The sequence below is a fragment of the Camponotus vicinus genome, unplaced genomic scaffold (assembly GCF_025532165.1).
Source record: "Camponotus vicinus isolate PSW18456_S1 unplaced genomic scaffold, iyCamVici1.0 SCAF_7, whole genome shotgun sequence".
NCBI classification, from domain to species: domain Eukaryota; kingdom Metazoa; phylum Arthropoda; class Insecta; order Hymenoptera; family Formicidae; genus Camponotus; species Camponotus vicinus.
Window position 1 is genome coordinate 16,078,501 of NW_028141979.1, and position 14,067 is coordinate 16,092,567.

At 30.0% G+C, this 14,067-nt stretch overlaps 1 protein-coding gene across 5 annotated transcripts in view; it reads left to right on the forward strand.

The window, feature by feature from the left end:
* The window catches only part of LOC145974380 (alpha-amylase 3), a 30,381-nt gene extending 16,699 nt beyond the window's left edge, over positions 1 to 13,682 (forward strand). For 4 of the 5 annotated variants that reach the window (XM_083104183.1, XM_083104182.1, XM_083104185.1 and 1 more), the window contains exons 4-8: positions 5,056 to 5,192; positions 8,049 to 8,242; positions 10,336 to 11,344; positions 11,645 to 11,913; positions 12,951 to 13,682. In XM_083104183.1, the coding sequence (XP_082960309.1) occupies positions 5,056 to 5,192; positions 8,049 to 8,242; positions 10,336 to 11,344; positions 11,645 to 11,913; positions 12,951 to 13,176 (1,835 nt within the window). In that variant the 3' untranslated portion in view covers positions 13,177 to 13,682. The remainder of the gene's footprint in view (positions 1 to 5,055; positions 5,193 to 8,048; positions 8,243 to 10,335; positions 11,345 to 11,644; positions 11,914 to 12,950) is intronic. The other variant, XM_083104186.1, reaches the window with a different exon arrangement.
* The last annotated feature ends 385 nt before the right edge of the window (positions 13,683 to 14,067 follow it).

The window sequence follows — 14,067 nt, forward strand, 5'->3', positions numbered from 1 at the left end:
TACATGCGCCATTCAAGCTTGACGCGCTCAATGTTACAGTTGTTTAACTCAAGAGAATATAATATCCTACTTTTCATCTATTTCATATAAAATATTTTGCATTTTTCTTTTACTTTAAGATTATTGCATTTAAGCAGACCTATCTAAAATTTAGTCTTACAAAAAAATACAAGAAAATGTAAATATTTATATAAAAATAATTGAGAGTAGGAAAGAAAAATGTGTGAGATAGTTATTTTGATAATTTTCTACTAAAATATAGAGGATCATTTAATTTTCAATACTAATGTTCTATAGAATATTATATATATATATACACATATAAAATATATATATTACTCATAATGTGATAATTAATTAAATTAGAAATTTATATTGATTATTGAGAGAGGGGGGAGGGGATGGAGGGAGGGATGGAGGGAGAGGGAGAGAGAGGGGGGAGAGAGAGAGAGAGAGAGAGAGAGAGAGAGAGAGAGAGAGAGAGAGAGAGAGAGAGAGAGAGAGAGAGAGAGAGAGAGAGAGAGAGAGAGAGAGAGAGAGAGAGAGAGAGAGAGAGAGAGAGAGAGAGATTGACCTTTATTAGCTTTCTCAGCTATTTGTAGTATACAATTTTAAATTACATTAAATAACATTAAATAATATATATTCCTTTAACATTCGTTTAAATGGTTCGATCCTATCACAATGTTTCATTTCGCCTGGTAAATCATTATATAATTTCACTCCTTCATAAAACATACTCTTTTGCGCACTTCTTGTTCTGCGAAATTGTATTGCAATATCTCCGGCCTGTCGCGTTTGTCTTTTACTTACACTTCCTACTATTTCTAGTCTATTTCGTAGCTGCTCTGTCAGCAAATTCCTTACAATCTTAAAAATAAATAAACATACATTATAATATAGCCTCTGTCTTACGGACATGAACTGCAACGCTTGCAGCATATGTTCCACTTTGGTATACCTATCACACTGTAATATAACCCTCATTGCCCGATTTTGCGCTACTTGCAATTTATCCAGCTGTGTTTCTTCCATATCCATTAACAACGTTGCACAATATTCGAAGTGAGGTGCTATGATTGCCTTATATACAATACATCTAGTATATGCCGATATACAATTTCCTATTCTATTTAAAAAACTCGTCTTCTTTCCTATCTTTTTTAACATATAGTCACAATGATTTTTAAATCGAAGTTTATCATCAATAATTATTCCTAGGTATTTCATTATTTCTACTCGTTCTATCTCAGTTCTGTCCAAGCATTTCAATACAATATTTCCTTTCAATTCCTTTCTTACACTCCTAACTATCATATATTTCGTTTTTCCTGCATTCATTTTCAATTTATTTATATTCATCCATTTTTCTACCATATTAAATGCCATATTCATTTCTGACTCTAACTGCTCACTACTTTCACCAGCTACATATATTAATGTATCATCCGCAAACATTTTTATACTACATCTTTCAGGGCAAATTTTAATTATATCATTAATATATACAATAAATAACAAAGGTCCTAGTACAGATCCTCCGGCACTCCATATTCAGCAATTAATTTAGACCATTTATCGTTGAAACGAACCTGCTGCGTTCTATTATTTAAGTATGATTTTAACCATTCTAAAACCATTAATTCCATATTGATATAATTTTTCTATTAATCTTTCTCTATCTATTGTGTCGAAAGCTCGCTTAAGATCCATAAATATTACTCCAACCATTTTTCCTTCGCTAACTATTAATTTTCATTCGTCAACAACAGTGAATTGCCGTTTCACGAATACTGTTTTCTAAAACCTGATTGATGTTCTGTTATAATACTATTAGATTCCAGATACATTTCAATTTGCTTCTTTACCACTAATTCTAACACTTTCTTATATATTGGTAGCATATTAATAGGTCTATATTCACTTGCTTTTTTAGCTTTTTCTATTTTTGGAATCGGTATTATCGTTGATGTTTTCCAACTCTCTGGACAGCAACCTTCCCTCAAAGAATTATTTATTACTTCAACAAACTCTTCTTTTATTACATTAAACGTTGACTTTAATACATCGCTAGTTATTCCTTCTTCCGTCCCTTTCTTTTTTGGTAATCTCATAACAATTTCCTCTAAATCCTCTACATTAATCATCTCACAGTTTTGTACAAAATTCCTGTATTTTCAATAATATAAACAATTCTTCTACCCGTATCTCTAGACTTATCAATATTTATAGATTTCACTATGTTACTAATACTTTGTACGTAATATATGTTGAATTTATCAGCTATATTACATTCGTTAATGTCGTCTATTATCTCAAAATCTATATTATCTATATCTTTTGTACCCCTTGATTCACCTCTAATTAATTCTTTCAAAGTTTTCCACATTTTCGTAGGGTTTTCTTTATTACCATCTATCATATCTTCATAGTATTCCTTCTTCTTTTCCCTGATTAATTTAACTACCGCATTTCTTTCAGTTTTAAATTGCAACCAATTCTGTTCCATATTGTCGTACACTGCCTTATTATACGCTTCATCCCTTTTATTTGCTGCTTCTCTTATATCATCTGAAAACCATTGTTTCCCTTCCCAAACTTTTGGAATTCTAAACTTTTTCTTAGGTGCTATAATGTCCAGTGCCTCTACTATGCTATCAACAAATTTTTTCGCTCTCCTATTTACTTCCAAATCTTGACCTTCCCCCATTCTGTTTTCCACTAGACTACTAAATTCATCTATACTAAATTTACTATAGTCTCTGGCATTAAATTCTCTATACTTACTTTTAATTTTATTTAAATATAAAACGATTTTTAGCCACGCATGATCTGTTATTTTAGGTTCATGAATTACCTGTAATTGCACTTTATTATTAGCAAAAAGTAGATCAATAATTGTTTGACTATTCTTTGTGACTCTCGTCGGTTTATTAATATACTGTTTCATATCTAGACTCTATACTATAACCTGGAACATTCACCTCACTATCTTCAATTTCAGCAGTCAATCTCGTTTCAGATAATGCTACAATTGCAGGATTCAATCTCTTCATAATCTGATGTTGTATCTCATCTTTATGTGCTAATAGACTTTGCGCATTTGTATATAATATTAATTCTTTCTTCTGTGATTGCTATTTTGTATCCTCCCAGCCGGCTCTCCTCTTCTCTTCCTGTATCGCCCTCCTGAATGTTGGACATTGCGGATCAAGCGCATCGTGTTCATCACTTATCTCCAAGTTGTATGCTTGAATTTTAAACATACAGTTTACGCATCTCTTCTTGGTTTCCCTGCATTCAAATGCTTTATGTTTCCCGGCACATTTGTGGCAAGTTTCATCTCGAGTACAATTTTTCGCAATATAAAAATAACCCCAGCATTTAAAACATCTTTTAACACTAATATGATTAAACACAGGGCACTTATTCCATCCTACACTTAGTTTTCCTTTACTCAATAGTAATTCATATGTTTTTTTATCTGTTTCAATTATTACAGAACCTCCTTCCTTTCCTCTTTTTCGGGATTTACTATCATCATTTTTCTTCTCTTTAATTATTCTCTTCACAATTCTCATTTGAAATCCTTCATTCGCCGCCATTTTATTTTGCTTTTTAATTGTATCTATTAAATTATCATCATTTAATTTTATTTCCTCTTCACTAATATTGACAATCTATATCTTCGGTTTTATTTGCGGTGACTCCGTAACCTTGAAATTCTCACCCAACTTGGCTTGTACCGTAGTCTTTAATTTTTCCATCTCCTCTTCTGTCTCACAACCCAGAATAACTGTTTCTTTGCTTCCTTTTCTTAACTTTGTTATTCCCACAGCCATGTTCTTGATATCTACTTTTTCTTTTACCATTTTTTTTGTAGCTTCACTTTCCTGTTGCATCTTAGGTTTAATAATTATAATATTTTCATTTTTCTTCTCTTTCATTGCTTCACTATAGCTTCTTTGTGTTCTTTCAAGGGGAGCGTTAGCGCCTCCTTGTATCTTTCTTCTAAAATCTTCCATCCACTCTCGTTTAATATTTCCCAATTCTTCTTGTACTACTTCCTTAATCAGCATCTTAACTTCTTTCTTGCATGCTACTTCATTTTCCATTTCTTTCACTGTTCTTACAATCCAATCTATTTTTACTTCAATACTCGAAGATCCACTCATACTTGTCGTTTTGCCTGTCTTCCGCCTGATGTTGTAATCGATCCCGCAGATCCTGTTGAACCCAGTCTATCTCTGAAGCTTCCCGATGATGATGTTGTCTTCTTCATGTCTGCTTCCTTATCACTTTCAATCATAAATTTCTCAAACGGGCCTTGGCATGGCACATATTCATAGTTTTTATCATAAATTTTATGTTTACTTACACATCCCGGATGGTAAAAAAGTTTAACACATTTTTTACACGTCACTACTTGACTTTTTATTGCCTTCTTACATGCCGAGCATCGATATTCAACATATTCATCGTCCATACCGACCAAAATCGCTAATATCAGCGTGGCCGATCATTCACCTATATGTCCACCTTCCACACGTCAGCACTTTTGTCACCTTTAATGTCTACCTGTCGAGATTTCAATGTTCCGTCCCGAGAAGAAAAAAATACTTCGTACGCTCACCAAACTGCATATCCCGGCTAGATAACACTCATGGTTAATCTCCGCCCATGCAGCTAAGACTTGAACAACTTTTTATCACTCTCCCTATCTATTTAACCATTTAATAATTAAAACTAGAAAGAGAGAGAGAGAGAGAGAGAGAGAGAGAGAGAGAGAGAGAGAGAGAGAGCGTGCGTACGTACGTGTGTAATAAAATAAGATATCTCTCCATTTGTATTATACATATATGTAATTAAATGTTAAATTATATTTTGATCACTTTTTTGGCAAAACGACAAATTTCTTTAAAAAATTTGTACTATCAATTTATATTATGTAGAAATATTTTTATAGTCTCTAATTATTAGTATAGTCTAATATTATTTTTAAAGTCTAATTAAACAATTAATTATTTTTACTAAGTGTTATATCGAATATTTTAGAACCGAGTTCACGTGATCCCATGGTGGAATCCACTAGCAGCGGTAGCAGTAGTGATACAAACGAACCCGTTTGCGCACAATTGTTAACACAATTAAATACTGCCTATCAACATCTTGCACCGGATGCTCAAGCTTTAGTAAGTATTACAAAAATAGGATTTGGTATTTTTCATAGATTTTTCGGTCTATAGATAAAAAAATTTGTAAAGAAAAGATTACACAGGCCTGCGAGTCAGTTAGTTAAAATAGTAGAGTAGGTGAATCTGATAGATTTGTTGACACTAAAAACGAATCTGGCCACAGAATTTCCTCAGCACATCAGGTTTCCAAGTAACTTATAATTAAATAGTCCAAAAATGACAATTTTGGCAAATTTCATGAATTTATTATGAAAGAACCTAATTTTTTGAAATATTTCTGCCAATGGCATTGCATAGTACTAATCTTCACTTTTCAAATCAATTTTTGAATGCCGCTGCACGATTTTTTTTTGCTGAGATGCAAGTATGAAGTTATAAAAAAATTTACGTTAAAGAAAATTTATACATAGGCATCAATATGGCAGATCTACCATATCTCTTAAAAGGACCCCGTACATTTTATATGAAAAAAGTGGCTTCGGTCAAATTGGCTGAAATTGAAATATGTTGTAGTTTAGGTGGTGCTGATCAAAAGTTTCCTGAGACAAAAAGTCCAAAAATCAAAAGTATAAAAGATACGATGATTTGAAGTGGGTAGTATTGAAGTTTAAAAAACGTCTGTTTTTGAATATATAGATTAAATTAATACATAAATGTTTGAAAAAATATATTTATATATAATGTGTGTCACTCTTTTACAATATTTAATGATTCCAAATCCTTTCTGTTATATGTATATGCGTGCATGCGTATGTGTGCGCGCGCTGTACCTGATTTCTGTGTAACAGACACGCATGGCAAAAAGAGTTTAGAATCATTAAATATTGTAGAAGAGTGACACACATTATATATAAGTATTTTTTTTTCAAACATTTATATATTAATTTAATCTATGTATTCAAAAATAGACGTTTCTTAAACTTCAATACCACCCACTTCAAATCATCGTATCTCTTATACTTTTGATTTTTGGACTTTTTGCCTCAGGAGACTTTTGATCAGCACCACCTAAACTACAACATATTTCAATTTCAACCAATTTGACCGAAGCCACTTTTTTCATATAAAATATACGAGGTCCTTTGAAAAGGCTTACATATGTCAGATTCGGTTGTCTAAAAAAAGTCTTGTAAAAATATATCTAATACAGTTGTTACATATTTTGATAAATTTTTCTAAATTTTAAACTTTTTTATTGTGATTTTGTCCGCCATATTGGATTCGCCACTTTTAATTTAACAAAATGGCATGCGACGTACAAAAATTTATGTTTTTATCCAAATTTTGATTCGTGGTAAGACAAAGAGGTAACACGATTGAATTGGAATGGCTTATTGGACTATGCACCACTATACCACTATACATGATCAATCTTATGACTTGTATAACTCAGCGAAAAAAAATCGTGTGGCAGCAATCGAAAATGGATTTGAAGGTGAAGATTAATACTATACGATGCCATTGGTAGAAATGTTCAAAAAATTAGGTTCCCTCATAATAAATTCATGGTTGCCAAAATAGCCATTTGGACTATTTAACCACACATTACTCAAAAATCTGATGTGCTGGAGAAATTCTGCAGCTAGATTCGTTTTCAGCATCAAAAAATCTATCAGATTCACCTATTCTGCTTTTTTAACTAATCAAACTTAAAATTTTGCAGACTTGTGTTATCTAGACAAGAGAATGTTGATTTTACATAAGGAGTAATAAAAATGATTGAAAAATATATTATTATCTAGACAGTTCTATCTCAATTTTCTTATTTTTAATAAATAAATTAGAAAAATATTTATATTATTAATGTTTTAACTTCTAGAAGTAAATTAAAAATAAATAAAAAAATACAATTAAATAAAAAAATTATACTTTGCATTTTCGACATATTTTTTATAGAATTATTCACTTGTGGATTGTAACAACACTATTTTATTCTATGTATATGTATATATGCCTGTTGTGCTTAACATATTGAATGTTTATTATTGCAAGATTCATGAATTTCGTCTCTGTTATTCACAGAAGCGAAAAGTATATCAATGTTCTTTCATGCATTACATCTATTACATTCGCCTGGCACAGATGAGGAATACTTTATCAAGTGTATCACTCGTGAACGATACCGTATTGTGATTGCATTTACACAGCTACAATTGCAATATGTTTCTTCACATCCAATTAAGTTGTTATCTTGAATATCGATTTGTCATTTCAGTTGCTTATATGCATATAATCTCAATATAAATAAAATATGACTAGGGTGACCATGTAAAACTAAGCAATTAAATCATACGCGTTATAGATAAAAGTACACATTAATTCTTGTTATGTTAATATTTATTTTAAATAAATTATTATTACAAATCAGGAAAGTGTAACATAGTAATTATTATTGCGAGTGTATATAGTCTAGAACAATAAAATTGAAAATTTTAATAAATATATAATATAAATGAATATATATAAAAGATATATGTACATATACTTAATTTCTAAATTACGAAATGTAAATATAAAAAAAATTACGATAAAAATTTAAAGAAGAGGATCTACAAAGATCCTGAAGATTTTTCATAAAAAAACATAAAGAATTGGGATTTCTGGTCACCTTAGGATTGACTTTATCATCGCATCGTCACTCGCTTAGAACAGATACAGATATGTTTGCAGATCCGCCCTCTCTTTTGCCTTTTTCGATTTTATATGCTCTGCTGTCTCGCATTGTAATTGGAATGAATCCGATAAACGGGCAAGAGGATTCTGATTTCTCCAATGGTTTCATGGATGTGTATACTAATTCATCGCTTGCTGCTTGCTAACATCGCCATATGTACTCATGCTGTAACTGTTTAGTTTTACAACCAGGACAACGGTGGTAAGCCACCGCTCGTTGGGATTCAATTGGTGGTGCCGAAGCCGCCCAAAGACTATCACTTTATGAAATGGAATTGGTCGCTGATACGGAAGACATGCTACTGGACACTGATGTCGATATTGATTGGATGCACTGCCCTTGTTGTTGGCATAATTGCTACAATGCCTAAGAAGTATGTATCGATATATTATATATTTTAAAATCTACAATGTACTTGATTTAAGTATATATATTCAATTTTGTTTATTAAATATAATAGAGTTATAAAAATATACTACAAATCAAAGTTATTTTATTTAAAAAGATTTATATGAATTAATAAATAAAACAAAAGTTTTTTAAATTAATTTTTTTTTTAATGTTATGACATTTTTATTTTTTTAAATAGAATAGTATCTATTTTATTACAATTTTGTAAGATATTTTTTGACAAATTCGATAATGTGTAATAAAATAAGATTTTTCAATAATTGTTTATAAGATATTGTCACCTGTGGTGTTTTTGAATATAAGCTGAAAAATAAAATAAGTTTAGAAAAAAAAAACAAATTCTATTATTATTATTTAAACCAGCACTATTATTTAAAAAAGTAATTGAATGTATGTATTTAAACAAAACATATGATATACAGATTACATACTAAATACTTAGTATATAAACTACATTATCTAAATATTTTAAATTATTTTTCATGAATTACAGTTATATTATTTATAAATTGCAGTTATAAATTGCATTGCGCAGATGCTGCTTGATTTCTGCTGCCAATCTGTTATGATAATTCTGTACCAATCCTGCTCGATTTCTGGCTAGTGTCCTGCTATCAAATTATGTCTTTTATAACATTTCTGCTAACATTATGCTATTATTATCTGATATAGCAGGTTTTGCATACAATCTGTAGTCTTTTTGCTAACAATAATTTGTAGCAGGCACTTGGCAAAATCTGTTAGATCAAATTTGGCTGATTGTCGTTGAAAAGATGACTAATAGATGGTATATGTCTTAAAAATCATCTTATAGGCTGACGACTAAAAAATAATTAATTTAAGACATTTTTTAGTAGTTCTAATTATATTAAGGGTTAGAATCCAAAAAAATATTGTTATATTAATGTTTATTAATATACATTTAAGTATAATAAAATTGAGTATTACAAATAATATTACGTATTATGGGTAGATTGTAATTTCATACTTTCACATGTTCATACAATCTCCATCTGAATAAGTAAAAATCGATCTTACCTATTCTCCAAAAATCAGTTAACTATTTAAATTTCTTGTATATGGAGATTACATGAGAAATTAAACTAATAGAAATAATTATAACCTTATCAGCCGCATTTTGCAAGTTTTATATATAGTTCTCACGATTAAAATTTAAATATGAGATAAATAATCCACAACTCGTCGCATATAGCGATAAGCAAACTTTTTGTTTAATCAAAAAGACATTTTTAGTCATCTTTTTGCTTTACCATAAAAAGATGATGCAAAGATATCTTTTTCGTTTTTTCGGTAAAGCGAAAAATCTATTATAGACATCTTTTCGCTTTGTCGAAAAGACAACTTAAAAAAAGACATCTTTTCGACATCTTTTAGCTTTTTTTGCGCGGTGTCCGAGGTATTAATCCATGTGATGTATATTTATTTCGTGTAATAGTTATATTTTACTGTAAAAAAATTGTATTTTAAAAATAGAAGTTTACTTATCGAGACTTAAACTAGCAACATTGACGCTACGAATCTAACACGCTGCCAACATTCTTCGATCAAACTTTTTTGCTCATTTATTCATAAGTGTTTGGGATTTTTTAGTTTTGATTATCTTGTAAATGCTTGAGAAACGCATCTTATCTCTTACCCAATATTACTTGACATAAAAATCTATTGTTAACGAGTTTTGTTGAAATCGATTGGTACGTGATGTCTCTTGTCTCTGTGTGTTTTAACGCGTGGAAGAAATGCAATGTACTCTTTCGCGGTTTACTCTTATGGAGGTTTTAATGTAGATAAACTTATAGATGAGATTTAAGAACCTGTATGGTTTAATTAATTCACCTGTTTAGACAATTTTAAAAATATATGTGATTATATTTAAGTAGGTACAAAATAAATACACGGACTAATATATCAGAAAAAAATATTTTATTTTTTCAATTAATACGTTTGGTGAAATAAAAAATAATATAATAAAATTATTAATATAATGCAAATCTAATATGATAAAAAAATCACTATTTTTAACTATTTATATTATAGATGTGATCCTCCGGTGGAATGGTGGCAAGGCAGCACTTTCTATGAGATATTCCCGGCGTCCTTTCAGGACTCTGCGTCATTCAGAACCAAAGGAGCTAATGGAATCGGCGATTTGCGTGGAATAATTATGCGGCTAGATTATTTAAGAGAACTTGGAGTGCGAACTATTCGATTGAATTCGATATTTCCAGCGTCACATTATCCAGAATATTACTCAGAAATCAGTAATATAACAGACGTGAATGAAAACCTGGGAACACTAGAAGATTTTTCTGCTCTTGTGCGCGAGATTCAAAAGCGAAACATGAGTATAGTTTTGGACTTACCTTTATATCCGTTTGTAAAGAGCTTGAGCAATCAAGCGACGCCTATAGCGAAAGTAAATGGCACTGAATGGATTCGAGATAGGCGAGATGCCGCGAATAATCGAATTCGCGAACTATCAATACTGTCTTCATCAGTCGAAACTATTCGTGATGTCTTATCATCCATATCACCTTTAAAAAAGGCGAGAAGAGAAATATTCTCATCGAATCATTCAAATCAACAAAAAGATCCCATTAGTGAGGCTATCAAATTTTGGCAGTTGAAAGGAGTGAACGGTTTCTATCTACAGGGATTGGAACATTATGTTAATGAAGACACATTCGTGAGCAGTCTCATATTTTGGAAGTCTCTTCTATATCCGAACAACATTTTTATTTGTCATATGAAAGTCCTAAAGAGCGCTACTTCCATAGTTGCAAGGAATTCCATCCTATCCAGGATAAATTTACTTGATGTGACTCTTCATTTAACGAATAGTACAAAAGATATCAAGACACAAATAGAACAAGTCACGAAGGGTATAGTCTTCGACAAACCTGCTTATCCATGGATACATTGGTCTGTAGGCGGTGTAGACACTAGTAGAGTAGCTTCTACTATAAATGTCAAGAATGCTAGCGTGGCAGCTTCTCTTCTTAGCATGATGCTACCTGGAACACCTAGTATATTTTATGGAGATGAGGTATGAATCGTGATTGAAGTGATTTAAAATTTAGACAATTTAAATCTATGTGTATATTAAAAACTAGAAAAATCTACGTTCATATTAATATTTTGTTTTGTTTTTTATTTTATATTTACATTTCTAGCAGCATTGCCAATTGAAAATTGTATATTATTGTATATTATCTAAAAAATACAGATATATAATTACAAGTACAAGATGCAATTTGATATTTCAATAGATATAATTTTTAAGGGATTTAATAGGAAGAAATCATTATAAGAAAAAATAATTGTATTATGTCCTTTATTTACTTAGATAGGAATCGAAGATTGTGAATGTCAGGATCACAAAGATTTGGTGCACGTGCATAATTTAGTTCCTATGTATTGGGAAAAGAAGGATAGTCCTGGTAGCAGTTTTTCATTCTCAGGAATCATTACCTGGTTGCCAGAAGCTGGAAAACCTATGGAAACTAGTTTGACAGGCACTATTAAAGAAATGACAAGATTAAGAGCGGAAACTACACCAATTTATGTTAAATCAGTGTTAAGAGAAGGTCAAATTAAGGGGAATTGTGATATTAGGTAAAGTTTTTTGTTAACATGAATTTTCAAACTGGAAATTTTTCTTAAGTTAATATAATCTATAATGACTAGAGTGTACGATAACAATTTAATTCACTTGAGTAATGTATCATATCCAGTAAACACTGTTTTTTGCAATAATATAACAAGTATAACAAATAATAATATAACAAGTAACAAGTAATATATGCAAGTTATATATAATATATGATATAAAACTGTAATATATCATTATTTTGCAATATTATAACAGTAATGTAACAGAATATTATTGCAATATAATTGTATGTTATATGTGTGTATTTCTACGCTTGCTGCTACACGGCAAAATCAGACTTACATAAATTATCCAAATTTTTATCAAATGGATATAAAGTTTACAAAGCACAGATACTAATATATTACCTAAAATATATCTTTTTTTATCAGTTTAATTTTGAATATAATACTAACCAAAATTTGAAATATTAAACAGATTATTTACAATTATTTAAAATTATTATTATATACTGTATATTAAGTAAAAAAATCGAAATTTCTATATAATTAAATTCTGAATTTTATAAATTAATCATAAATAATTTATTTTATTTATTTATCAATATTATCAATATTATCAATATTCTGTATGATCAATATTTTATGATACCTTTATACCAAATTTTTATATGATACCTTTTATACCAATTTTTTTTATATAGAATATAACTATGATATAACAATGATATAACATACATATTACATTTATAAGGAAATTATACATTTATAGGAAATTATACAATTAATAAGTAACATACCGGTAATATTCACATATATTATTTGTAACATTCCGTTTGCATTTACGTTGTTTTTATGTAATATTAATATAATAGTGTTTACTGATATATGCTTTGTATGTGACTAGATATAATATTTTCGTTATTTTAATTGTGTAGATTTTATATTTTTCTCAGATTGCAGATTTCTTAGCTTGTTTCACATTGATGTATATTGCTGACAAAAATATGTATAGTTTAACTTGATGTAATTTTATTTAGATATGTTGAAGATGAAATGATCGTGATTGAGCGATGGTATCCACGAAGAAATTCCTATGTATTTGTCGCAAATTTTGGCAACGAGACGCGCATGAAGGACTTATCATTTCTCTATTATGGTGGCCATGTTGTGGTAGGACCAGCTTACAGACTAAGTCGAGATGTGTACTTCAAAGAACTTATTGTCCCACCCGGAGAAGCATTTGTTATAAAATTGGATAAATGAGAAATTGTTTTAATTAAGAAATACTGTTTACTGATGTGTTAAATTAAATTTTATTTTATTATAAAGTAAAATAATTATTATGTATATTATTAAAAAGAAAAAGAATACTTATCCTTTGATACAATGAAATTTTCCATAAAAATTTCTATAAATTTTTTTTCTACAAGAGATTTCAAGATAAATTAATTATTATATTATGAGTAATTAAAAGAGTGAAGTATGAATCATTATTTAGAGAAATAAAAATAACAGGATGTTTTATTTTATTGTTTTTATTAGTTTCTTAAAAGAACCGTGTCCCGAATTGAATGAATACTGATGATTTATATATTTGTACTGATGATTTATATATTTATATGTATAGGGCATACCGAAAACATTAAGAAAACAAATATGTTAGCTCCTAAGCTTGTCTGCGTGTAGAATGTATGAGGGTTAGAAAATCAGATTCAATAAAAAATCGGCTCAGCGGAGATGTCAAACGTAATAAATATATATGCTATACACTGGTAGCGTTATGGGCTTATTTGGACATCGAGCATATCCTAATACCATATTATCATTGCAATGAGCACAACATCCTACAGTACGAGTGCTATTTTTGCAGTAATGCGTTCGAATTGAATCCTATCCTTCGCCGTTTTTTTTCTGCTATTACATAGACATAATACTTTGCTCTATTAGTATGTCGGTTTGTATTTTATCTTTTTCTGGATTGTATTTATCTTCGTGTTTTGCACACAAGATCTTGGTCAGAGTATGTACACTTTGAACCCTGTTATAACTCCGCACAAACAATGTAGGTATTCGAGACCTCGATATTATTGTTGCCCCTAACACAAGTATATAAGTCATATCGGTTCGCTCAGGGCCTAAATTCCATAAACATCG